The 25,817-nt window shown below is 39.0% G+C and overlaps 1 protein-coding gene across 1 annotated transcript in view; it reads left to right on the forward strand.

Annotated features, from left to right (window-relative positions):
* The window catches only part of RYR3 (ryanodine receptor 3), a 775,913-nt gene that overhangs the window by 335,477 nt on the left and 414,619 nt on the right, over nucleotides 1-25,817 (forward strand). The window contains exons 6-9 of the mRNA XM_006831810.1: nucleotides 9,694-9,806; nucleotides 10,901-11,000; nucleotides 15,065-15,158; nucleotides 24,391-24,465. Of these exons, the coding sequence (XP_006831873.1) occupies nucleotides 9,694-9,806; nucleotides 10,901-11,000; nucleotides 15,065-15,158; nucleotides 24,391-24,465 (382 nt within the window). The remainder of the gene's footprint in view (nucleotides 1-9,693; nucleotides 9,807-10,900; nucleotides 11,001-15,064; nucleotides 15,159-24,390; nucleotides 24,466-25,817) is intronic.

The following is a 25,817-nucleotide window of genomic DNA, read 5'->3' on the forward strand; positions in this document are numbered from 1 at the left end:
TAACTCAAATGCATCAATTCTTCTGTCTTCCTCAGTTACTGTCTAGCTTTACATGCATATGCAACAATTGAAAATACTGTGGGCTGAGCTAAACACACCTTATTCCTTAAAAATGGCTTTTTTTCTCTTTAACACTTCAAAAAGGTCTTTTAGCAGATTTGCCTAATGCAATACATAATTTGCTTTCTTGAATGCTATGTCCATGAGTGTTGATTGTGGATCTAAACAAAATGACATCTTTAGCAACTTCAGTCTTTCCTCTGTTTATTTACTGGTCCAGTTGGGAGAATTTTTGTTTCCTTGACATCGAGGTACAATCCAAACTGATGGCTGTAGTCTTTGATATTCATCAGTAAGAATTTTAAGCCCTCTTTACTTTAAACAATCAAGTTTGAATTATCTACATATAATATATTGTTAATGGCTCTTCCTCCAATCATGATTTCTGTCCCTCATATAATAGTTTCTCAGATTATTTGCTCAGCATACAGATTGAGTAAGTATGGTGAAAGGACACAAGACTTGCATGCATGTTTCCTGATTTTAAACCATTCTCCTTGTTCTGTTTGAAGGACTGCCTCTTGGTCTGTGTACACGTTCTTAAAGAGTACAATTAAATGTTGGGAAATACCCATTCTTCTCAACGCAATCCTTAGTTTAAGATCCATGCAGTCAAAAGTCTTTGCATAGCCATAAAAGTACAAGTAAACGTCTTTCTGGTATTCTCTGTTTTCAGCCTAGATCCCTTTGGCATCAGCAATATCTCTCAATCCACATCCCTTTCTGAATCTGGCTTGAGTTTTTGGCAACTCCCTGTTGATGTACCACCAAAATAGTTTCTGAATTATCTTCAGCAAAATTTTACTTGCATGTGGTATTAATGATACTGTTCGATAATTTCCACATTCTGTTGGGTCACCTCTCCTTGGAACAAATACGGATCTCTTCCAATCAGTTGGCCAGGTAACAGTCTTAAAAATTTGGCAAAGATGAGTGAGTGCATCTATTTGTTGAAATATTCTATCAATTTCTAGATCCTTGTTTTTGCCAATGCTTCAGTGTAGTTTGAACTTCTTCATTCAATACCATCAGTTCTTGATTATAAGGAACCAAATGATTGGCTATTTACCAATTATTTTCGGGACACTGACTCTGTGTATTCCTTTTATCTTCTTTTGATGCTTCCTGAATCCTTCAGTATTTTGCAGATGGAATCCTTCGATACTGCAACCTGAGCTTAATTATTTTCTTCAGTTCTTTCAGCTTGAAAAATACTAAGCATATACTATTCCCTTTGGGTTTTCTAACTCTTTTTTGCCATTTCATTATACTAGTTTATCTTCTCAAGCAGCCCTTTGAAACATTCTGCTCAGCTCTTTAACTTCGTCATTTCTTCCAATTGCTTCAGCTTCTTAACCTTCAGGAGCAAGTTTCAGAGTCTCTTCCAATGTCTACTTTGGTCTTTTTATGACTTTTTGCTTTCTTCATTTGTTAAGTTCTTCATGTCACCCCACAACTCTTCTGGTCTTTGATCATTAGTGACTAATGCATCATATCTGTTTTTGAGATTGTCTCTAAATTCAGGTGGGCTATATTCAAAGTCATACTTGTCACTTACAGACTTAATTTTATTCAGCTTCAGCGTGAACTTGTGTATGAGCAATTAATGGTTTGTTTCAAAGTTGGCCCCATGTCTTGTTTTTAACTGATGATATTGAGCTTCGCCATTTTCTCTTTTCACAGATGTAGTTGATTTGATTCCTGTGTATTCTATCTGGTGAGTTTCATGTGTATGTTGTTGTTAGGTGTTATCAAGTCCACCCCAACTCATAGCAACCCTGTGTACAACAGGACAAAGCACTGCCCAATCCTGTCCCATCCTCAGAGTTTTGTTACACTTGAGTCCATTGCTGTTGGCACTGTGTCAGTCCATCTTGTTGGGGGTCCAGTCGGTTGGCCAGATAGCTATCTTTCAAGTTTCTTAGCATAGATGTGTGACTGCCTCCAGTGCTGCATCCATTTGTTTATTGAAAGATCTCAGTTTGTTTTCCATTCATTCCTGAAGACTTGTGTTTTGCCAATGCCTTTGGTGAAGCTTGAACTTCTTCCTTCAGTACCACTGGTTTTTAATCATATGCTACATATTGAAATAATTGAACATTGACCATTTCTTTTTGGAACAATGACTGTGTATTTTTCTTCCATCTTCTTCTGATGCTGTCTGTCTGCATCATTTAATATGTTGCCCATGAAGTCCTTTAATATTGCAAGTCAAGGCTTGAATTTTTTCTTTAGCTCTTTCAGCTTGAGAAATTCTGAGCATGTTCTTCCCTTTTGCTTTCTAACTCTAAATCTTTGCACATTTCATTATAATATTAGACTTTGTTTTCTTGAATTGCCCTTTTTAACTTCTTTTTCAACTCTTTTACTTCCTCATTTCTTCCATTTGCTTTAGCATCTGTATGCTGGAAAGCAAGTTTCAGAATCTCTTATAATATCCATTTTGGCCTTTTCTTTCTTTCCTTTTTAATGACCTTTTGCTTTCTTCCTCTATGATGTTCTTGATGTCATCCCACAGCTCTTATGGTCTTTGGTCATTAGTGTCCAATGCATCAAATCTGTTCTTGAGATGATCTCTAAATTCCAGTAAGATATATTCATTGCTATATTATGTCTCTCATGGACTTGTTTTAATTTTCTTCAGCTTCAGCCTGAACTTGCATTTAAGCAACTGATAGTGTCTGTTCCACAGTCTGTCTGCCCCAGCCTTGTTTTTGATGATGAATGATACTGAGCATTTTCACCATCTCTCTCCACAGAGGCAGTCAGTTTGATTCATGTGTATTAAATCTGGTGAGGTCCATGTGTATAGTCATCTTTTATGTTGTTTAAAAAAAGGTATTTGCAATGAAGTCATTGGTCTTGAAAAATTCTATCATGTGATATCCAGCATCATTTCTATCACCCAAACAATATTTTCCAACTACTGATTCTTCTTCTTTGTTTCCAATCTTTTGTATTCCAGTAACCAATAATTATCAATATATCTTGATTGCATATTGAATCAATTTCACACTGAAGAAATAGGTAGAGTTCTTAAAGTCTTCATCACTGGCTTAGTGGTTGGTGTATAACTTTGAATAATAGTGGTATTATGTGGTCTTCCTTGCTGGCATATGGATATTATCCTATCACAGACAGTGTTGTATTTCAAGATAGATCTTGAAATGTTCTTTTTGATGATGAATGCAACACCATTCCTCTTAAATTTGTGATTCTCAGAGCAGTAAACCATATGATTGTCAGATTTAAAATGACCATTACCAGTCTATTTCAGCTCAACTAATGCCTAGGATATCAATCTTTATGCATTTCAATTCACTTTTGAGAACTTTTCTGTTTTCCTAGATTCCTACTTCATACATTCCATGTTCTGATTATTAATAGATGAGGGCCCCATTTGTGTCCTCATGGTCAATTCTACTTTGCAGAGGCAGCTCTTCCCCAGTCACATTATGAGAGCCTTCCAACCCAAGGGGCTCATCTTCCAACACTGTATCTCATAATGTTTTACTGCTATTCATATGAATTTCAGTGGCAAACATTCAGAAGTAGTTTGCCACTCCTTCCTAGTGTGTCTTGATCTGGAAGCTCTGCTGAAATTTTCCACCAGTGGTGACCCTTCTGGTTTTTAAAATATCAGTGACATAGCTTCCAGCATCACGGCAACATGCAAACTACCACAGGATGTAAAACTGACAGACATGTGGTGAGTCCATTTGTTTGGTCATCATTTATATTGTTGGAAGAAAATAAAATTTGTAATAAGTCACTGGTCTTGTAAATTCTGTCATATGATCTCCAGTATCATTTCTTATCACCAAGATCATATTTTCCAACTACCTATCCCTCCTACTTTTTTCTAACTTTTCCATTTCAATCACCAGTGATTATTAATGCATCTTTATTGCATATTTGGAGTCCTGGTGTGCCGCTATAGAATAAGCACTCCACTATAAAGAGGTTTGATTTGCAAGGTCAGCAGTACAAACCCACCAGCCGCTTCTTGAAAACTGTGTTCAAGGTTGCTATGAGTTGGAACTGATTTAGTGACACTGAACAACAATAAAAATTGCATGTTCAATTAATTTCAGACTGAAGTTGGTAGAATTCTTTAATTTCATCACTAGCTTAATTGTTTGGTTCTTAAATTTGAATAATAGTAATATTAACTGGTCTTCCTTTTAGGCATATGGATATTATCCTATCACAGAAAGCATTTTAGTTCAAGCGAGATCTTGATGCTCTTTTTGTCAATGAATGCAATGCCATTCCTCTTCCGCTTGTAAATTATCATAATAAATACGATTATATGCTTTATGGTACTGTAACTGGTCTTCCTTGTAGGCATTTGGATATGATTCTGTAACACAACAGTGTACTTCAAGAAAGATCTTGAAATGTTCTTTTTGACCATGAATGTGATGTCATTCCCCTTCACTTTGTAAACGAGTATCTTCAACCTCATGATGGTCTGATTTGAAAATGCTTATGCTGGTCTGTTTCAGCTCACTAATGTTTAGGATATCGATCTTTATGCATTCCATTACATTTTTGAGGACTTCCAGTTTTCCTGGGTTCATATTTCACTTTCCAATTATCTATGGATGTTTGCAGCTGTTTCTTCTCATTTTGAGTTTTGCCCCATCAGCAAATGAAGGTCCTGAAAACTTTCATCCATTTGTGTCATTAAGGTCTTCTCGATTTGGGGAAGACAGCTCTTCCCCAGTCCTATTTTGAATGGGTAGAAGTTGAAAGAAGGCACATTTTGCCTCAGTGAAGGAAACCATATATAATATCTGAAATTTTTCATCAGAGGAACACTCACTAGAAATATTTGTATACAGTGTAATCTGTGTCACAGGCGTTACATACAAAGTTTCTGCTGTATGCTATAGTTTGTGTTATGTACCAGTCAGGATGCTTGCTTGCAGATGACAAAAGCTGATCTGAGCTAAATCAAGCAGAATGATAATCTACTGAAGGAATAGTGGGTGGAACCTATTCTAAAGCTACAGTCACAATCATGGAAAAGGTCAGCACCAAAGGCCAGGCAAGAGAAATTATCAAAGGTCACATTGCAATAACAGTCTAGCTCGAGTACAATCTTTAATACCATGACTGTCCCCTCACCCCTCAATAGAAGGGTCTATTGTTGAGTACCTAAAGAAGGACAAAAGTCTATGTTATTCTGAAACTCATGCCATTTCATAAGAGAGGAACCCCAATTGTCTGATTTATCAGATGATCTAAAACAAAATCTAAAGTGTAAACCATCTGTACCTGTTGTTCTGCATTTGGCACAGTGGTATTCTAAGAGGGTCTGAGGGGAACCCTGTCTTCCCACCCCTCTTTTTGTTTGGGGTGCAAAGCAGAACAATGGTCCTGCATATACACATTTTTTTCTAAAATAAAATTGTTTGAATTTTATTTGAAGTTTCTTTGTTTTCACCTAAAATGTTATTCTTAAAATATAATTCCCTCTAAGGTGTTGTAACCACTGCTGAGAATTACAAAGTGAGTGAAGTGCCACACTCTCTGTGAATGTTAAGTTAGTCTCTAAATATAAACCAGCTTGTCAGTCTTGGCGCACGTAATCGGAGAAGTCATATATGGTCATTCTATTTATATCAGTAAAATGACTTTAGACTTTTGAATGTTGGGGAGAAATTGAGAAATACCATTTTCTACTCAATTGTGCAAGACGTGTATTTTAACTATTTTATAAAGGCTTCGATAAAAATAATGGGAAAATAGGAGCACAGCAGATTCTTCTCTACTGAACGTATTTCAAAATTTCTAAAATCAGCCATGGTGTGAATTTTGCTGACTGACCAAACACATGAACCAATTCTAGTCCAAGATTGCTAGTCCCGTTGGCAGAAGGCACGTAGAATAGCATCGGGCTGATGTGGTACTGTAGACTAATCTCTCTACTACAAACCACAAGGTCAGCAGTTCAAACCCACCAGCCGCTCCTTGGAAACCCTATCCATGGTTGCTATGAGTCAAAATCAATTTGACAACACAATAGCTCTGCATGAAAACCTAGTCTAAAATAATTTGCTTCATCTTTCTCACCCCGAACCCTGGTCGTATTCTGTAAGAAGTGAATCCTGGTAAGAGGGAAAGAGAATGCACATATAGCTCAGATAAAGTTCAGTATTATCTGGGGTGAATGGGTTCACCTCAGGGACAGAGTCATGTCATGTGACTCCTGTAGTTAGCATTGTGTTTCCAACCCAAGTGATTGTCTGGCTCAGAGACTTCTTCAGGGTTGTAAACAAGTAAAACCTGAATACCAAACCAACACAGAGCAGACCCATAGCCATTAAGTCCATGCCAACTCAATGACTCGATAGGACAGAGTAGAACTGCCCCCACAAGATTTCTGAGGCTGTAAAACTTTACAAATGCAGACAGCTTCATCTTTCTCCCAGGTAGCTGCTGATGGACTCGAACTGCCAACCTTTTGGTTAGCAACCCAATGCTTAATCCACAGCACCATCTGAGTTCCTTTTAAAATGTTATTGTTAAGTTTCATGAAGTTGATTTCGACTCATAGGGACCCTGTATAGGGTTTCTGAGGAGTAGCTAGTGAGTTTGAGCTGCTGACCTTGTGGTTTGCAGTCCAATGCTGATTCACAGCACCACACCAGAAATCCAAAATGCTTAGTAGTGGAGTTGAATTATGAGGAAAACATGAAAGTCGTAGGGGTGGACAAATATGGACTGTTTTCCCTTGACATCTAGGTGAGGAGCCCTAGTGGCATAGTGGCTTAAGTGTTGGGTTGCTAACCAAGTATCTGAGCAGTTCGAAGCAGCCTAAGAAACCCTGTGGGGGCAGTTCTCTGTCCTAAAGGATCACTATGAGTTAGAATCCACTTGAAGGCAGTGAATTTGATTTTTGAGTATATACTGGCTAATAAATGGTTAGACTTCACAGAACTAGTGATCAGCTTACCCTTCATTTTGATACTGAATTATTTGTTCTCTTTAAAAATATCTGTTGCATTGTTTAGAGCATTTAGGTATAGTTTTAGGATTTAGACTTAGAACACTAAAAGTGTTCTTATGTAATTTAGGTCATACTGCCCCATCCTGTGCTCCAAAGCACACACCCATTCCCTGTATATTTCAGGAGAACAAGACTATGCTTCTTGAGTGCCCCACTTCAGGACCCTCTTTATCCCAAGTGCCCTAGTTGGCCCTCTTAGTACATAGAGGATATATGAGGGACCTCAAAAAGTTTATGGAAAAAGTAAAATTATTAAATGGCATTTTTCCACGAGCTTTTTAAAGCCCACTCATACATATGATTTCCCCCATCAAATATATAGGTCAGCTGCTTTTGTCATAAATAAATTTCATCACAGTTATACCCATTAACAATTTAAAGAGGAAATAGTACTCCTAGGCTCATTAAAAATAGTAGTTGCCTACTTTAACCCTCCTCATTTTGGGTTCCTGGAACTTCCCATCACCATCATCTGCAATTCCCTTTGCCTCTTTCCTAGATTCTGTTATGTGAATCTCTTGTGTGTTGCACTGTGAGATAATGCATTATACTACAAGGTTGGTTTGAACCACAGGGTCAGCAGTTCAGACTAACCAGCCCCTCCTCAGAAACCCTATCCAGGGTCAGTTTAAGTTGGAACCCACTCAACGACATTTAACAACAGCAGCATTTAAGTGCTTTCATTGCTATTTTACAATTCTAACACTTAAATTCTTGAAATTATTAATTTTAATTAAAAAATTATTTTGTACTCGATCATTTTTGTTATCTCCGTCACCGTCCTTTCTTTTTGTTTAGTTCCTGCTGTTCATATGGGAGTTTTTCCTCAGATAACAGGTTATCTTTGGACTCTGTGTTTATGAAAAAGACAGGACAAGCTGATGAAGTCCTAACAGTGTAGGACTTGTTTCTGTGACACCTCTGTTTTGCATAATCTAGAAGGGAGTTGGACCTTTCTCTGCAGCCCACACTAGCAGTCTCTCTGATCCTGTGTGGCTGGGCTACTCTAGAGAGTAATCTTCAAATATAGGGCATTGGGTTTGTTCAGCCTTACAGCTGGCTTTTTGAAAACTAAGAAGTATAGTCAGAAGGAAATGAGCTAAAGTTTTACTAATCAGGTAGTAAATGTTTCACTGCTGCTCCTGGAGGACACAAACAGTTAAATGCTCAATGTCTAGCCAAAAGGTAGGTGATTCAAGCCCAGGCAGAGACAGTTTAGAAGAGAGGCATGATCCATCTGCGTCTGTTAAGATCACAGCCTTGAAAATCCTAGGCAGTAACTTCTACTCTGCACACATGGGGACTCTCTTAAATTGGCGTTGACTGGAAGGCAACTAACAACAATTTAAAAAATACTTCTTTTTTTGTTTTTGTTTTTGTTTTTGTTTTTAACTAGACCTTTTAACTTCCGGGCTTAAAGGAACCTGGTAGTTAAAAAAAAAAAGACACTTGATGGTTGCCATTTCATGGATTCAATTTCTAATCCAAGAATCCAAGGACATCTGGCTGTGTGAAGAATAGGAAAAGGATGTGATGGGCTAAATGCTTCCTTAAAGGTTTCAACCAATCCTCTTCCTCTTGCTTCGTCCCTGCCTTCTAGTGCTACCTTCACATGTAACTGTTACTTCCAGTTCTTCCAATTCCATCTGCCAAAGGAAGGGGCTTACTACTTCTTTCCCTTTTTCTCAGTGTGAAAACCTTTTCTTGACTTTAAACGGCAGTGGTCTTCTCATAAAATAGTTATCCTTTTGCAATTGACTAATTTCACTTCTTGATGGAGTCTTCTCCATTTCCTTACCCAAAGACTCAAGATTTCTTTGGACTACAAACGTCCATCACATTTTCTTTCTCCAAAATGCTGATTTTTTCTTTATTGCTGTCACTTTTTCTTCTGTTGTCTTATTCCTTTTATGTTTAGGCTCTTGAAATTTCCTTTACTGACATTTTAATAGAGTTTGCCTGGGGGAAGCACAAGTGGTTGTGTTCAAGAGACCAACAAAGTCAGTTCTAAAAGTTTGAGAGGGACTGTAAAGAAAGTGGAGTCCTGTGGCACTGGGCCACAAGGTCACTTTGAAACCACAAGGTCTGCAGTTCAAACTCACCAGTTGCTCTTTGGAAAACTTGTACAGGGTCGCTATGAGTCTGAATAAACTGTATGGCACTTAACAACAACAACATAAAAAAAGCAGGCACCCTGGTGGCGTACTACCTGTGCTTGGCTTCTATCCAAAAGGTCGGTGGTTCAAACCCACTGTGAGACAAAGATGTGGCAGTATGCTACTTTAAAAAGATTTGCATTCTTGGAAAGCCCTGTGAAATAGTTCTCCTCTGTTCTACAGAGTTACTATGAGTTGGAATGAACTTGATGGCAGGGATTTTATGTAGACAGTATTTTTCTGTATTAAAAATACTCAAGACTTCTACAGTCTCACAATAATGTTTTCAAAACACTGGCTTTCTATCTAGGGATCATGAAAATGATATGGTCAAGAGGAGATGTTGGGGAGGGCTTAAATAAGGCAATGAGAGAGAGTGAGAGAGAGAAAGCAGAGGAGGGGGAGACCAAAGGGGCAGGATTAGGGACACAATGACTAACTCCAGGAGTCTTTGTGTAGGAGAAGCGTGTTGGTGGACCATTCATCCTGCTTCCAAACAGAGGTCTGAAGGAGAAAAAGTTCGAATTGGCGATGATCTCATCCTTGTCAGTGTGTCCTCCGAAAGATACCTGGTAAGTACCTTCTAACATAGACAAATCTCATCTTCATTTTTCTTTCTTTTTTTTTATCTCCTCTAGGACTAGATGGCCGAGAAAAACTGAGCTATAAGAGATTGGATAGGATAGAATGCCCCCTTACCTAGAATCTTTGAGAGGTGGATAAATTCTTCTGCCAGAATATCATGCCTAGAATTTAACTGTTTGAATTTAACCTTTGAGATTATAGTGCTGTTTCCATAGAACTCTGCTAAAATGCACCAGGCCAACTGCTTAACACTTTGGTGGTGGTGGTGGTTATATGCCATGGAGTCGGTTCCAACGCATAGTGACACGGCATAGGGTTTCCAAGGCTATAAATCTTTATGAGAACAGAAAGTCTCCTTTTTCTCCCACGGAATGGCTGGTAGTTTCACACTGCTGTCCTTGAGGTTAACAGCCCGACTCATAACCACTGCGTTACTAGAGCTCCTGAAGCTGCTATTATTTGAATTTATCACATTGCTTAGCTTTATTGTCCAGTGAAGAAGCCTGGAAGAATGGGATACAGGAAGAATAAATTTATGTTGGAGAGAGAAAAAGTAATAAAATGTTCCACCACCTGAGGCATTGGAAGATCCAGGTGAGATTTTGCAGATGGAAGGTGAATATGAAGAGAGCAACCTTATTTTCAAGACTTTGAACAAAAGAGAGGGTGCTTGAAGATCAGAAATATGCTAAAAAAACGTTTTAAGTTTCCCAGGGGTTTCTCATAGAGCCAACCCTGTCAGCAGATTGTACTTAACCTAGTCGAAATGCTGGAGTAATTTTCCCTGTTTGTCACTTTCCTTATCCTACAAAGAATAGACAAGTTATGGCGTCTTGTTGAGTCAGGGATCCAGCTGAGCAGCTGAAGTCAACACTGTGTGCCACTTGTGTAGCTGAATATTTCTTTCTTGAATAAAAGTGTCCCACTTTGAAGCTACTCCTAGATTGGGTGGAGAAAATCCCCACAGGGGCTAGCCAGATGACTGTATTGTTCAATTTAACTCTTGAAACTCTAGGTGACCTGCTTCTCTCAGGCCTGGACTTGTGGTTTAAAGCCTGTCTCATTTCTGTTTCTGCTACAGCATCTCTCAATATCAAATGGTAACATACAAGTGGATGCCTCCTTTATGCAAACACTCTGGAATGTACATCCTACGTGCTCAGGAAGTAGCGTCGAAGAAGGTGTGCTTTTCAGTATGCATTCAGCCCTCAGCCTGCCAGTCTGTCTTGAGCTGTGTTTGTTGGTTGGCATTTCCTGCTTCTTCCCAGTTCTCACCTGAATGTCTTGGTACATAGATAGAATGATTTTTGTTTGCCTGAATTTCTTTTTCTGGTGCTGGCATGAATTGGTTTCTGTCCTGACTTCCAATTACATGCACATCTCTGATTTTCTTCTTTAATCCTTTAGAGTCTACTATTTTCTTAACACTGTATGCACTGAGGAGTTTGAGATGCAGCTTCCTTCTGCCGCTGAGCTCTCATTTTTATTTATGGTTACTAGTTAGAAGTAGACAGACCTCAGCAAATTCCAATTTAGAAGAGGTTATACGCCAAGAAGGTGACATTGTTTATATTTCTTCCCAGTTGTTTTACAAGTGGGGAGAGGACTTTGTTTATAATAAAAAGAACATTTAGCCATTTTATTTTTACTTGTTATTTATGGAAGGCCATTTAAAACTAAGACATGAAATTTTCTCCATATTTCATTTTTCCTTGGAAGAAAGATCATCAAACTTAGTTTGGCATATCACATTCCTTGGAGCCAGGCAAAGAGGATGCACTTTTCAAGTTTGATAATAAACATATACTGGCTGCTCTTCCAGGAGTCCTAGTGTAACCATGGATACGTACTTGGCTGTTAATGCAAATGTTGGCAGTTTTAAGCCCCCAGGTGCACTCTGGGAGGAAGATGTGGCAGTCTGCTTCCATAAAAGACTTCCAGCCTTTGAAACCCTATTGAGCAGTTTGACTCTGTCTTTTACAGTGTCTATTAGTAGGAATTGATTTGATGACAGTGGTTTGAGGTGGTGGTGGTGGTGGGGGGCTTACCTCACAGATAGGTAATAATAACCAAATGTCAGGGACCTATGGATTATTACATTATAGTCTAGTACTTGATCATGTGATCAGAAATTTTTTTAAAAAGCTCGTATCATGGGCTTTCAACCTATATTTAACCCAGAGTCTGCTAGTTTTCCACTTGGAGTGCTCTTCTAATTGAAAATAGGAAATTGAGAGTTGCCAGGGTGATATACTGCTACAGAAGATACCATAGCCAAACATAATAATCACAAAATATCAAAATCGTAACTTTTTTGGCAACCTGTGGAGAAGTTTTAAAAGGTAGGATTTGTTTAGGTCCTCTTCCTTAATTACCAAATTAACTGACCTAAGTCTATTGGCAACCATTTTCTTTCTATCTTGGAATCAAGATGATCTGAGTTTGTTCTTCCCAAGACAGTTTTGATTTAATATTCTTTATTAACATGTTCATTCTCACTGGAAGAATAAAATAATTTCCCAGTCCCAGCAGAGGGCTTGTAGGGATTAATTAAGGAGTGCTCACATACCACGTCCCATAGGCCCTTAGACGAGTTAATGAGAGCCCTTGTTGTAAAACAGCATGGATAGCTCATCATCTGAGTCATCTGCCTCCATAGAAAACGTCCTTCAGTATCCACTGGGAGAAATCCACTTCAGCCCCTGAGAGTGGAAGTGATTCTACTTACAACACTTCACTCTTGACTATTGCCCCCATATATTCCATTAAGAAAAGTTGTGCTGCATCAGGCTGAGCAGTTTTCTCAATGTGAGTAGAATACTGATTGGAAGGAGCCCGAGAACTAACTTCCCATCATGAGATGATTGAGAGTTGCTTCAGGAGTGTGGTCATAGAGGGGTTGAATTTTCTGTTAATTATTAAGAATTTCACTACAGTATTTCTTGAATTATATTGGGGGGTCAATTTCTTCAATTAAAAATGTTTTAATGTAAACTATATATAACATTTGACATTTCAATGATTTTTACATGCACAATCCAATGACATTATGTTCACCATGTGGTTTCATCTTTCACCATTATCTTTTTCCATCTTCAACAACAGAAACGAAGTGCCCTTTAACCTCTCTAGTTCCCTCTCCCACCTGCCCCTGTAATCACTAGTACACTTTGGTTTCGATACATTCACCTGTTCTGGATGCTTCATATAAATGAAATCTTAAGATATTTTCCCTTTAGTGTCTGGCTGATTTCACTGAGCAGAATGTTTTCAGGGTTTATAGCATGTATCAGAACTTCATTTCTCAATCAAACTCTTTGTTTTTTAAATAATTTCAACATTTCTTATATGTACAATTCACTGTCATTAATTACATGCCATTGGTAGCATAGTGGTTACAAATCGGGCTGTGAACTTCAAGGTCAGCAGTTCAAAACTACCAGCTGCTTCACAGGAGAAAGTTGAGGCTTTCTGCTCTCATAAAGATTTACAGCCTCGGAAATCCTGTTCAGGGGCGCTATGGGTCAGCACCGACTCAACAGCACTTAACAACAACATGCAACCATTACCATTATCCATTTCTAGCTTATTTGCTCTTTATGAATAATATTCCACTTCGGTGTATGCAAGGAGTCCAGGTGGTGCAGTGGGATAAGGGTTGAGCTGTTAACTGCAAGGTTGGCAGTTCTAACTCTGGCTGTTCTGCAAGAGAAAGAGAAAGCTACTTGCTCTCATTAAAGCTTCCCAGGCTTGGTAACCCTATGGAGCAGTTCTAATGTGTCCTGTAGGGTCACTGTGAGCCGGAATTGATTTGATGGTAGTAGATGGGTATGCGTGCACCTCATTTTATCCATTTGTATGCTGATGGCCCCTTGGGCTGTTTCCACCTTAAGACTACTGTGAATAGTGCTACAATAAACATTGGGGTGAAAGTATCTATGAATTACTTTGAAGGTATAAATGTAGGGGGGTACAACTAGAGATGCTAGTGTAATAAGATGTAGGAAAGCTGGACAATGATTCGTGAATATTTGGGGGACATTTAAGAAAAACTTGCCTTGATAAAAAGTGATCAAGGAAATCTCAGACTTTCATTGTACAAGATGCACTAAAATACCCTTTTTTCCTCTGGCATGATTTTTCATTCTCACTACTTTAATCCATTACTGGGAATAGTTTAAGACAACCTCTGAAGTGATCTGATTATGTGATTTTTTTTTTTTTTTTTAAAGTTTGATACAGACATGGAGCATATTAAGTCCATGTGTCTCCTGAGAATAGCCCAGAAGATTGTTAATTTAGAGGAATAACAAATCCCATTTCTCTGTGCAAAGTTGAAGTTGGGGCAGAGTCCCCTTTTCTGCTACTGTGTTCTTTGAATTAAGGCTCAGAATTTATTTGAACACTATGGGCCATTGTGTCTTTGAGGTTTGTTATTTCTTCTCCATTTCTGAGCTCCATGGCTCTTGAGTTGCATTTCCTTATTCTGAAAGCTAAACGCGTGTTGATGAAGGCATCTGCACTTGTCTATTCATGGTTACTGGACAAGCATCATTGCTATAGGAATAACATTCAAGATTTATTGATCAGTGTGTTTGCAAAATAGATGCAGAAATTAACTTTTCCTATGACAGGGCCTGATTAGCAACAGTCAACTGCTCTCCCAGCACTGTTTTGTTTCTTTCCACAACTGCGATTTGATTTGAATTTTGCCACAAAGTATAGAAATAGGAGTTTACCTAGGAACTTGGCTTTAAATGGAGTGTGTATGTATATCCTTAACAATTAGAAAATCCTTATACTGACAGTAGCAACTTAATTTTCCATTTTGGCCTTTAATGATAATGTTTTTACTTAGTGTCATTGACTCACAGTGACCCTGTACAAGGTAGTTTTGAACTGCTGACAGTTTGGTTAGCAGTCTTGTGCTTATCCTACAGCACCACACCAGGGCCCCTTAAATGATAATAATTGATTTTATTTGTAGCTTATCTTTTGATGATGTACTTTTGTTCACCTTGGAAACCCTATTTAACTTCCAACATAAGCATTATTTTGATATTCTTGTGTTTTTGTGTTTTTTTTGCCATAGACTTGAATTTACAGACTATGTAAATTCCCAAATGCATTTTCTGTTGGTATGCTCTGTACCTGGCTCCAACCTTCAGGAATTTTCACTTTTTAACAGAGTGTTCTCTGCATTAAACTTCTGCTTGATTCTTGGTTAAATGTAATTGTTTTATAGGATACCTCCTTGGTGGGCATGTAGTACGGCTTTTCCATGGTCATGATGAGTGTTTGACAATACTATCTACAGACCAGAATGACTCGCAGCACAGGTAAGCCAATTGCTCTGTCCATTCCCCTAGGAGTCAGACAGAAGAATTTGCATTTGGATTTGGCCACTGATGATTCTGTAAAGTTGTCCTTTGATAAATCTTTGTCCAGTCATGAGTCCCAGTCTGTTAAACAAAAAGTTGAGTTTGCTTACAGAATAGCTGTCTACTGGTACTGCTCCTTAGACAAACCAATTCTATAATTCTATAATGCTTCTGAATTCTTCATTTGTTTTGTTTTTACTGGGTCTGAGAAGTTTCTGGTAGCATTAATTGTGGACTGCAACACCCATTTTAATTGTGAGAATTGGGTTGGTCACACTAATGAGTTTACACAAATTATTCACCAGACTCTTAAGAGGCATATCATCTCTCTTCTTCCCATTTCATGTTCTAAATATTATGACGGTGGAGTTGGGCAGAAAGGTTTTGCTAATTACTGAAACGGGTTAGATAAACCAAATGTTCGTATCCAACAGTAGTTAGAGATAGCGAGGAATGATGCCAAGGGCAATGTTTAGATGGTGCTGCTGAGGTAACATTGTTTATCTCTAATTGACCCTTCCACCAATCTTTGCCATTCTGATTCATAAGATACTGGATTTTAATGCAAGTCTTAATCTTGAAGAATCTTGTAGTAGTCTGTGTATTATCAAAGGAGCAAAGCACATAAAACTCAATTCCAAACTAAGCTGAATTTGAGGTGGAGCTAAGTGTGATATGTGATGTACTTTCGTTCCTTTGGTGCTATGCCTGTAGTAATCTTGTCAACTACATTTAAAAAAAAAACCAAAAAAAAAACCTTCATTACACAAAGTTTTCACAACTTAGAGATCATCCAGATCAAACTCCTGGTAAAGCGCTTGCGGGTTTGAACCACCGACCTTGTGGTTCAAGCTGACCTTGCAGCCCAGTGCATTATCCTTTAGCACCATACCAGGACTCCGTTGAAGGTCACACAACTGACCTGTTTATAACAGGAATCAAGAAGCTTGGGCTTCTGATTGTCCCTTATTTAATATAAAAAAGGACCTACACAAACTATTTACTTGAATGTATTATTCTTAGAAACCATATGTTGGCAGCATGTGTCCTTAAAGTTCTAAATCTCTTGCTACCTACTCTGTCCTCATTGTTACTCTTCATAGGAACAGGATACGAGCCTTGTCTAGGACATGTGTAGTACAGACCTGTGTCAAGTGCAGTGGGTACCTCACTCACTGCCTCCCGGCATTGGTCCAGTGGGTGATAGTTACTTATGCTAGAAGAGTTACACTGACCTCATTTGACTAAGGAGTCCCGACCCTAAATAATGTCATGTGGCAGCAATACTGAAACTATGCAGTAGTACATGTACTATCTTTTTATTCTTATGTATCAAGTATGTTTTCAGAAATCATCTTCATTCCTGGTGGGTAAAGAACTGAAATTTTGAGACAGAGTGTGCAGAATTGCCTGCATCTAAGGCAGAACTTTATTTATCTAGGTCTGTCTTCTCATTCCTATCCTATCTTTGGTGGTGGTAGTGTGCTGTGGAGTCAGTTCTGATTCATAGTGACCCTGTATAGGGTTTCCAAGGCTGTAAATCTTTACGGGAGCAGAAAGCCTCATCTTTTTCCTGTGGAAAGGCTGGTAGTTTTGAACTGCTGAACTTGAGGTTAGCAGCCCGACTTGTAACTACTACGCTACCAGAGCTCCTTAAGGGTAGAAATTTAGGAAAAGTAAGTTATGAGGGGAGTTCAAAAAGCACTTTAGGGTAAGCAGTGGGCTAATAACTGCAAGGTTGGTGGTTCAAAATCACCAGCCTCTCCTCAGAAACCCCATAAAATGTAACTAGGATTCAGAACTGACTCGATGGCACTTAGTAACCAATTTGTGTTTTGGAAAGAAGAAACTTGAAGATAAAATCAGAGGCTTTGTTCCTTTCTTTTATTGTTGTTGATGTTGTTAGGTGCTGTCAAGTCGATTCCAACTTAAAATGACCCTGTGCACAACAGAATGGACACTGCCTGGTTCTGCGCCTTCCTCAAAATTGCTGTGACATTTGAGTCCATTGTTAACTGCCACTGTGTCAATCCCATCTCTTTGGGGAATCTGCCTCTTTTTCACTGACCCTCTAATTTATCAAGCATGGTGTCCTTCTCCATGGAATGGTCCCTTCTGAAAAAATGCCCAAAATAATGTGAGAGAAGAAATCTCACCATCCTCACTTGTACAGAACAATTGGTCTGTATTTCTTCTTAGATTTGTTTGCTTTTCTGGCAATGTGTGGTGTGGCACTCAACCACAAGGTTGGTTTGAACTGCAAGGTCAGTGGTTCAGTCTCACCAGCTACTTAATGGAAACACTGTACAACATTGTCATGAGTTGGAACCGACTCAGTGGCACTTAACAACAACATTGTACCTTCAGCATTCTTCTCCAACACCATATTTCAGAAGATTCATCTTCTGTTTTCTTTATTTACTATCTAGCTTTCACATGCATATGAGATGACTGACAATACCTTGGCTTGGATCAGGCATAGCTTAGGCCTCAAATTGATCTCTTTGCTCTTTAACCCTTTAAAAGAGGTCTTTTGCAGCAGATTTGCATAGTACAATATGTGGTTTGATTTTTTTTTTGACTGCTGCTTCCGTGAGTGTTGATTGTGGATTCAGTCTTTTCTCTGTTTATCATGATGTTATTTATTGGTCTAGTTGTGAGAATTTTAATTTTCTTTACATTATGGTACCATCCATAATAAAGGCTGTAATCTTTACTTTCTACAAGAGCATAAAGAGAATGATACTGGGATGAAATACTCAGTATTCTGGAACCTGAATTTTGGTATTATCTGGTTTGTCAATTGGTGCAGAATGCCTTGGTGTACTGTTTGATGTCTAGGTGAGGGAAGCAGTAAGTCTAACCATTGTCTTCGATTCTCATAACTGACCAACATGTCCAGCCACATGAATATCTGGGGGTGCATAAAGGAACAGGATAAGGAGAACCCACAGAAAGATCCAGCAGCCACCAAGCCATGCAAGTGAATGGGTTGTCTTGGAGCTGACACTCTAGGGGAAACCAAACCAGCCAAAAGCATAAGCGCAGCCAGGCTGAACAGAAAAGCTACCTCTCCCAGGTGGAAAGGCAAGATCAAAAATCTAGTATTCTCAGCTCTGATCTTGGTTCTGCTTCTTACTTATCAAACACCCTGCGATAAACCACTTAACCTATTGAAGACAAGGCAAAGCCATCAACCAGCCTTTCAAAAGCACATCAGTTCACTACCCACTCTTCTCCTCTCCTTTGGTAATTATTTCAGAGAACAAGAACAGGTTGTTTCAACCTCTGTAACCTTAGAAGATTAAACAGAACAAATCACCCAAATGTTCCAGGTGGGAAGGGCTAACCTTCAAGAATCCTTCAGATGTTAGGAGTAGACAGCCCACTAGTTCTCACTTAGATGCTGCCTCCTCTGTGATCTAAGGTGAGCAGTCTCACTCTCACTTTCCACCTCAGAGATCCTTCACATCCTCAGTGAAGGGCAGAAACAGTCAAATCTCAGCAATTTTCCCTGAGTTTCCAGAAGGACAGTGATTGCAATGTCATTATCATTCAAGGCCTGGTCCAGGAACACCTGGGTTGTAAGAACTCTGAAATAACACAGAATTTTATTCCCTGGCATTTATTTCCTATCTCCTAATACCATGTATGCCTGTCCCATCTAGCCAGCCAGGAGTCAAACCTGGAATCTTCTGATCCGTAGTCAGATGTGTTATGCATTACGCCACTGGCCCCGAGCTCTGGTACTGTAGTGGTTACGAATTGGGCTGTGAACCGCAAGGTCAGCAGTTTGAAACTACCAGCTATTCCAAGGGAGAAAGATGAGGCTATCTGCTCCCGTAAAGATTTATAGCCTCGGAAACCCTGTACAGGGTCACTATGAGTCAGAACTGACTCCATATCTCATAACCACCACCAATAACATGTACATTTGAAGATGGTTTAAAAGTGTCCTCTTTAATCCTGCCACTGACAGTTAATGTTTTCTTATATTTCTTTCTCATTTGCTTTTGCTTATAAGCATTCATCTGCATTTAAATAACATTTGGATAAATCTGGAACACATAGTATTTTATATATCCATGAACATCTTTTTGTGTGCACACTGATTATTTAAAACGGCACATGAAATTCTCACAATCATTCTGTGATAGTAAGTATCCTTATCAGTCCCATTTTACAGATTGGTAAATTTAGGTAGAAAAACTGAAGGGACTTGTTCAAGTTTGCACACCTAACAGAGTCAAGCTCAGGTCTATCTGACTCCTGAGTCCATTCATGTTATACTACCTCCTCAGAAACAGGGGTAGAGGTACACATTTCCTATGTGCTGTGAAGTCAGTTTGAACTGCAAGGTCAATGATTCAAGTTCACCATCCATTCCTCACAAACCTTATACAGGGTTGCTATAGGTCAGAACCAACTCAATGGCACATAACGTTAACAGAAACAATGTAAATTATTATCTCAAAATCTAGATCAAGATTCTTTTAGTGTATGAGTAATTTAGTTATGGTATATATACAAACCCTTTATGGAAGAGACAGGATTTAAAGTTACTGAATTCAAATGCAGTCAAAGCATCCATTTTGATCAAAAGTCAATCAAGAAGGGAGAATAAACAAGATGGCGGAGAGGGTGCAAGTGCAGTGAGGAGTTACGTCAGCAACAATACAGGATACTGGACCAAGCATGGGCAGAGGATGGTGCCAGAACTCTGAACCACATATAAAGGAATATTTAGAAGGTTGGAAAGCTTACAGCAAGGGGAATTTGTTGCAGAAGCATGAAATCCATTGCTTACTAATTCAAGATGCTCAGCTGCTCCCAGAGACGCCATCTTGGGCAAGACCAAGCCGGGGAGGATCAGAGCAGCCACAGACACCTTACAGAACCACGGAGATAAAAATGTGGACATTCTTTTTTTTTTTTTTGGTGTCTGTTCATTGGTCTCTCGCTGTCTGCGCACATCCATTCTGGTGACTAGAGGAGGGGGGTCCCTGAGCAAGTGGACACCCCACCATCATTCCTGGAGGGTTCTACTAAACATGCATACAGATCTCCTCAAAATTTAAAGAGACAGTTTCCACTTAAAATCAAATAGCCACAGCTGGCCCTGAACTGTTTGTAACTAGAAAAAAGACCTGAACGGGGATCGTGGAGCAGTATAGGCAGACTGAAAAAGGAAGTATGCCAAAAATTAAATCCTGAGTTACATCACAACGACCAACAGTGGCATCTTGAAATTTCTCAGGAAGAATAGTGAAAAAGGGAAGTCCATTTCCTGATCACAACTACCTGGAAGCAATCAGAAAGCATAAAAAAATACAAAAATACATACCCATCTAAGTATTAAGGACACAGATAACTCCTGAATATGCCCAAAACACAGAGGCAGATAATCATATCAGCACATGTCCAGAAACGAGATAAAGTGACAGAGGCAAATGAGCTGGAAGTAGACCAACACTCCATACTGGAAGATGGGCAGGCTTTGGAAATGCCTGAGAAAGAATTCAGAAAAATAATTATAAAATGTATCAAAACACAAAAAACATACAAGGGAGTTGAGAAAAATAAGGAAGAAGTCAGGAAAGTGCTACAGGAACAATCAAATAAAATATACAGCATTGGAAAATTCAAAACCTACTGAAAGAGGTCCAATTCAATAATAGAATATAAGAAATGGACAATACACTGAAAGGGCAAAGGAGTAGAATTGAAGAGGTAGAAGCCAGAACTAGTGAGCTAGAAGATAAATCTCTTAACACTACTAAGATAGAAGAGCGAACACAAAAAGGATTTTAAAAATCTGAATAAGATTCATGTTGGACAACATGAAAGAGTAACTTAAGAATTATCTGCATTCCAGGACATGAAGAATCACACAAGTCCACAGAGGAGATAGTTGAAGGGCTTCTGGAAGAAAATTTTCCTAACATCCTGAGAAGTGAAAAGATAAGCATTCAAGAAACTCAACGAACCCCAAGAAGGATAGACCCTAAAAGGCAATCACCAAGACATAATAATCAAGTTCTCCAAAATCAAGGATAAGGACAGAATCCTGAAAGTAGCTAGGGAAAAGAGAAGTGTATAATACAATGACAAGCATATCAGATTAAGCTGAGATCTCTCAACAAAAACCATGCAGGCAAGAAGGCAATGGGGAGACATATGAAAAATCCTGAAAGAGAAAATCTGCCACCTAAGAATCCTTTACCCAGCAAAGCTGTCAGTCAAATATGATGGTGTAATGAAAGCATTGCAGGATAAACAGAAGCTAAGGGATTTTTCCTGCTACGAAAACCTGCTACGAAAAACATCCTAAAGAAAGTTCTGTGGACTGAGAACCAACGAGAACAGACAACAAGTAGAGAATGACATACATGGCAGCATCACCCTGAACTCAGCTGACAAATGGAAGTGTCAAGAACAGAATAAAATGATAAGAACAAAGAATCTGGGAGATTAGTCTATGATAAAAACAATTAAATTACAATGTGAAAGAAGGTAAACACAGAGGAACAGAGATCCAGGTGTTGGGTAGGTCAGGTAGATTATAGGATAAAACAGACTGTCTCAAATGTAGGGAAGAATTAATGGAATATAAGGTAACCACAACAATGGGGTTAGGGTGTGTGTAGGGGGGCAATACAAGAAGGGAGAGGAGGTAGAAGAACAAGATAGGGGAACACTGAGACAGGTTTGCATGTCCTAAGTGGGACAGAGGTAAATAGTGATGCATTCTCAACTTTGGAACAACAGGGCTCTGGGATACAGGAATCTAGGTATAGCTTGAAGAGGGGAAATAATACTAAAATGCTTGACTGTCTTATGAATATGAGTTCACCTTGCCTACTGTTGTAAAATAAGACACTTAAGTGGGATAGAAAGGAATGTTGGGAAACATGATTAGAGAAAACGTGTAAGCCTGTCTTCAGCCTATAACTGATTGGAATACCTAAAAGGTGTTCTAGAACTTGCCCAGTGAAATAAGCCTTGTGCAAAGCCTTTACAGAGTATAGGACCTTAGGTACAATCCTGAATCCTATCCAGAACCTTATAAGATGGGACAGTCCCACTAGAAAGGACAAGCAGACCAGCCTGGAACAGCTACAGAGACAGAAGATACATCTTCAAAGAAAGATCATCAGGTAAAACCCAAAACAAAAATGTCAGCACGACTGGCTACTACAAGAATAAGCAAGCTGTTTGCCAGGAAGATATCAAAGCTAGCAATCAAGTTCGTTCCTTCAGGACAAACACCCCTCTAAGACTGAAATTCAAAAGGAATACACAAACAAGCATATAAGCTTGCTGGTGACCACATTGGTCTACTGACAAGTGGAAGAGGGGGAAAGGCAGCAATGAAGAAATGGGCTGAGTTCAACCACAGTCCATCGACTAGAATGTTGACCTGGAGATGAGAGAAGAGGAAGGGCTGGTTGGTCCAAAGTTTGGTGAGACCCGAGGACATTTAAGCCCATGGACAAGGACATAGCCACAGAGGGCTAGAGCTGAGAATGAAGCATCCAGAGGATATGAAGTGAGGGGAGATGCACAAGAATACTAAAACTTGCAGACGGTATCTATTTGACCTAGCCTCAATAGCTCGATAATCAGAACTCAACTAAAGGAAGATTGCAAAAAAAATTTTTTTTTATAAAGGAAACAAGGGTAAATTGCTACAATTTGATGAACCTGACCTATATTCAGAGAGATAGTTTACCAACAGAGAGGGAAGGAGTCTTCACATCAAGTATCAATGCTATTCCCTCTATACACAGGGTAGATAGGGATGGGCAACTTAGACATTGGCTACCTAAAATGAGGGGCTGATAAAGGCACAAAGTGACCTGCTTACAAGGTTTCAAGAGGGAGTTTAGTTTAAGAGTGTGCAGGGGATGATAGAGTCCCCACTGAATAGTTTTCATCTAGTCTAGATGGGTCTGGTAAAGAGAGATGGGGATAATATTTGTATGATTCAATAGTGAATAATTGTTATCAAGTCTAATTGCAACTGTCACATTTGTAAAGGTAGTTTTGTAACAAAAACAGAGGAGTGGTTAATCTTATAGTCCAGAAAAAGAGGACCCTAGGACCATCAAGGGAGAAGTGCACAAGCAGAATGCAGGACCTTATCCAGAGAAGCAGCGACGCCAAAGATGGAGGCAGAGATGAGGTAATGGAGAGAGGGGAACGGCTGAGGACTCTAGATTCATGGGAAGAGAGGGACTAAGAGCTGGTGGTCAGGAGGCAGACTTGCAGAATATGTCCTTTGGAGATATAAGTTATTATATATGCCTGAGTGTTTTATTGTTTTTAAAGCTAAAGTGGATAGAGAGAAATACTGTTAATTGATGGTACATGGAGGGGATTATAATCGTTGTAATGAAACAACAAAACAGAACAAAAAAAATCAATCAAGAATAGGCTGGATTCTGTATACAAGGCAATCTAAGGGCCAACATTAGTGAGACATACTCTTAAACTGTAATTGTTTCATTCCACATACCATGTGTTATAGGTAGGTTACTCTCCATTGTACAAATCACCAAGTCAGATATTGTGAATTAAGGAGAACTGGTGGTGCTTAGAATAAGCACTGGACTGCTAATTTCATGTTTGGCATTTAAGACACACCAGATGGTCCTCAGGAGGAAGATGAGGTTTTCTGATGTGATAAAGATTTACGCCTTCCTTGGGAACTCTTTCCAGGGTTGCTATGAGTCAGAATCCACTCAGTGGCAGTGAGAGGGGGAATGTGGAAACAGAAACATTGTTATGCTCCCCTCTCCATTGTAACACCTGATCGTGTACAAGATCCCATGACTTGTGAGTGTGAAAAGCAGTACCTTCTCTTTGGTGATGGTTATATGCTATGGAGTTAGTTCTGACTCATAGCTACCCTGCATAGGGTTCCAAGGCTGTTGATCTTCATGGGAGCAGAAAGCCTCATCTTTCTCCCGCAGAACAGCTGGTAGTTTTGAACTGCTGACTTGAGGTTAGCAACCTGATCAGCTGCTAACCTCAAAGTCCGGTCTCGTTCCTGAAGAAAATGAGACTAGCTTTGTTTTGCTGACTGAGCACTTGAAGAACAGCCTGAGCAGCAGACACAGTGAGCTGTCCACTGCCTAGTGCTGATCAGTATTACGGATTTTGCTGTTAATCTCTTCATCTGTCTCAGGAGGATATTCTATGAAGCTGGGGGAGCTGGAATACGAGCCAGGTCTCTGTGGAGAGTGGAACCCCTTCGGATAAGGTAATGGTCTTTTCAATATTTTTACTTTCTTTCTAGTACAGTCCATTCTTGTAAATATTTCATTTGTTCCACATTACCTGGCAAACTATACAAAAGTGCTGAATTCAGAACCAGCAAATCTTTTGAATTTCTATTAAAGTTCTATCACCTAATTTCTTAAAACAAAGCAAGCATACACACACATACTGGTACATCCACGTGTTTTGTTGACTTAAACATTTACAGTCTTTTACAGCTCTTAAAATTCTGCAAGCAAAATACTCTTGCTCACAAAATATTAGGCCATGGTTCTTGCTAATAGACTTTTTTAAAAGTCAAAATAGTTATTTATATATAGTTCTAGCTATGGTCTGTTGTTCATTTCCCCAGAGGTCTGACTAAGAAAAATTTTTTAAATTTTATGAGTGTGATTTATGTTTAGTGGTGGTCTACAGAGTTGGATAAAATACAAAATTATTTAAATTTGATATATGCATCCCTTAAATATTTTATTCTAAATTAAAAGATAACTTTTTGTTCTGGATTATTTGATGGATCATTTCCTATAATTTACCATGACTTTTGTTGCATGTCAGTCTTTGATGAAGCACCTTAAAAAGACGGCCATTCAACATGGAATCTCTATTATCCCATCCCTTTATCATGCTTTATTTTTTTCCTCCATACCATTTGTAATCTTCTAACATACTATAATATTTCCTTACTAATTCTAGTAGTTTAATATCTGCCTTCCTCTGGCCAGTGTAAACTGCACAAGTATTTTTGTTGCCTATCCTGAAGGTAGCATTCTTTCTGTTTGTAAAATGTTTGTGTTCGTAACAGTACGGTAAGAAGGGCTTTGCTGTAATAAATAAGTTTGCCCTTGAGAGGCAAACTTCTCATTGTTTTTGTGATTATTTGCATCAAAACATTTCAATGGATGCAAGGCAATTTTGGAAACATGGGCCTTTCAGTGACATTTAAACCATAATCAGTCTTCCCTCAGGATCATGTTCCTTGGTGCTGTCCTTAAGGAGAGTCAGAGGCACACTCTTCTGCACATGCATGCTGATTTGTAGGCAGATATGAAAGCATAGAGCAATCTGGAACACTGGCGCTCTGTCCCCTAAGGGATGGACCTTAGGAGGGTTAATTGTCGCCTGTTGTTGTTAAGTGCCATTGAGTCAGTTCCGACCCATAGCGACCCTGTACAGAGTTTCCGAGGGGGTAAATCTTTACGGGAGTAGAAAGCCTCATCTTTCTCCCGCGGAGTGGCTGGTAGTTTCGAATTGCTGACCTTAAGGTTCACAGCCCGATTCGTAACCACTACGCTACCAGAGCTCCTTAGCATGTTTTAAAAAAATGCATATGAA

Source organism: Chrysochloris asiatica, unplaced genomic scaffold, assembly GCF_000296735.1.
Source record: "Chrysochloris asiatica unplaced genomic scaffold, ChrAsi1.0 scaffold00004, whole genome shotgun sequence".
Lineage (NCBI taxonomy): Eukaryota > Metazoa > Chordata > Mammalia > Afrosoricida > Chrysochloridae > Chrysochloris > Chrysochloris asiatica.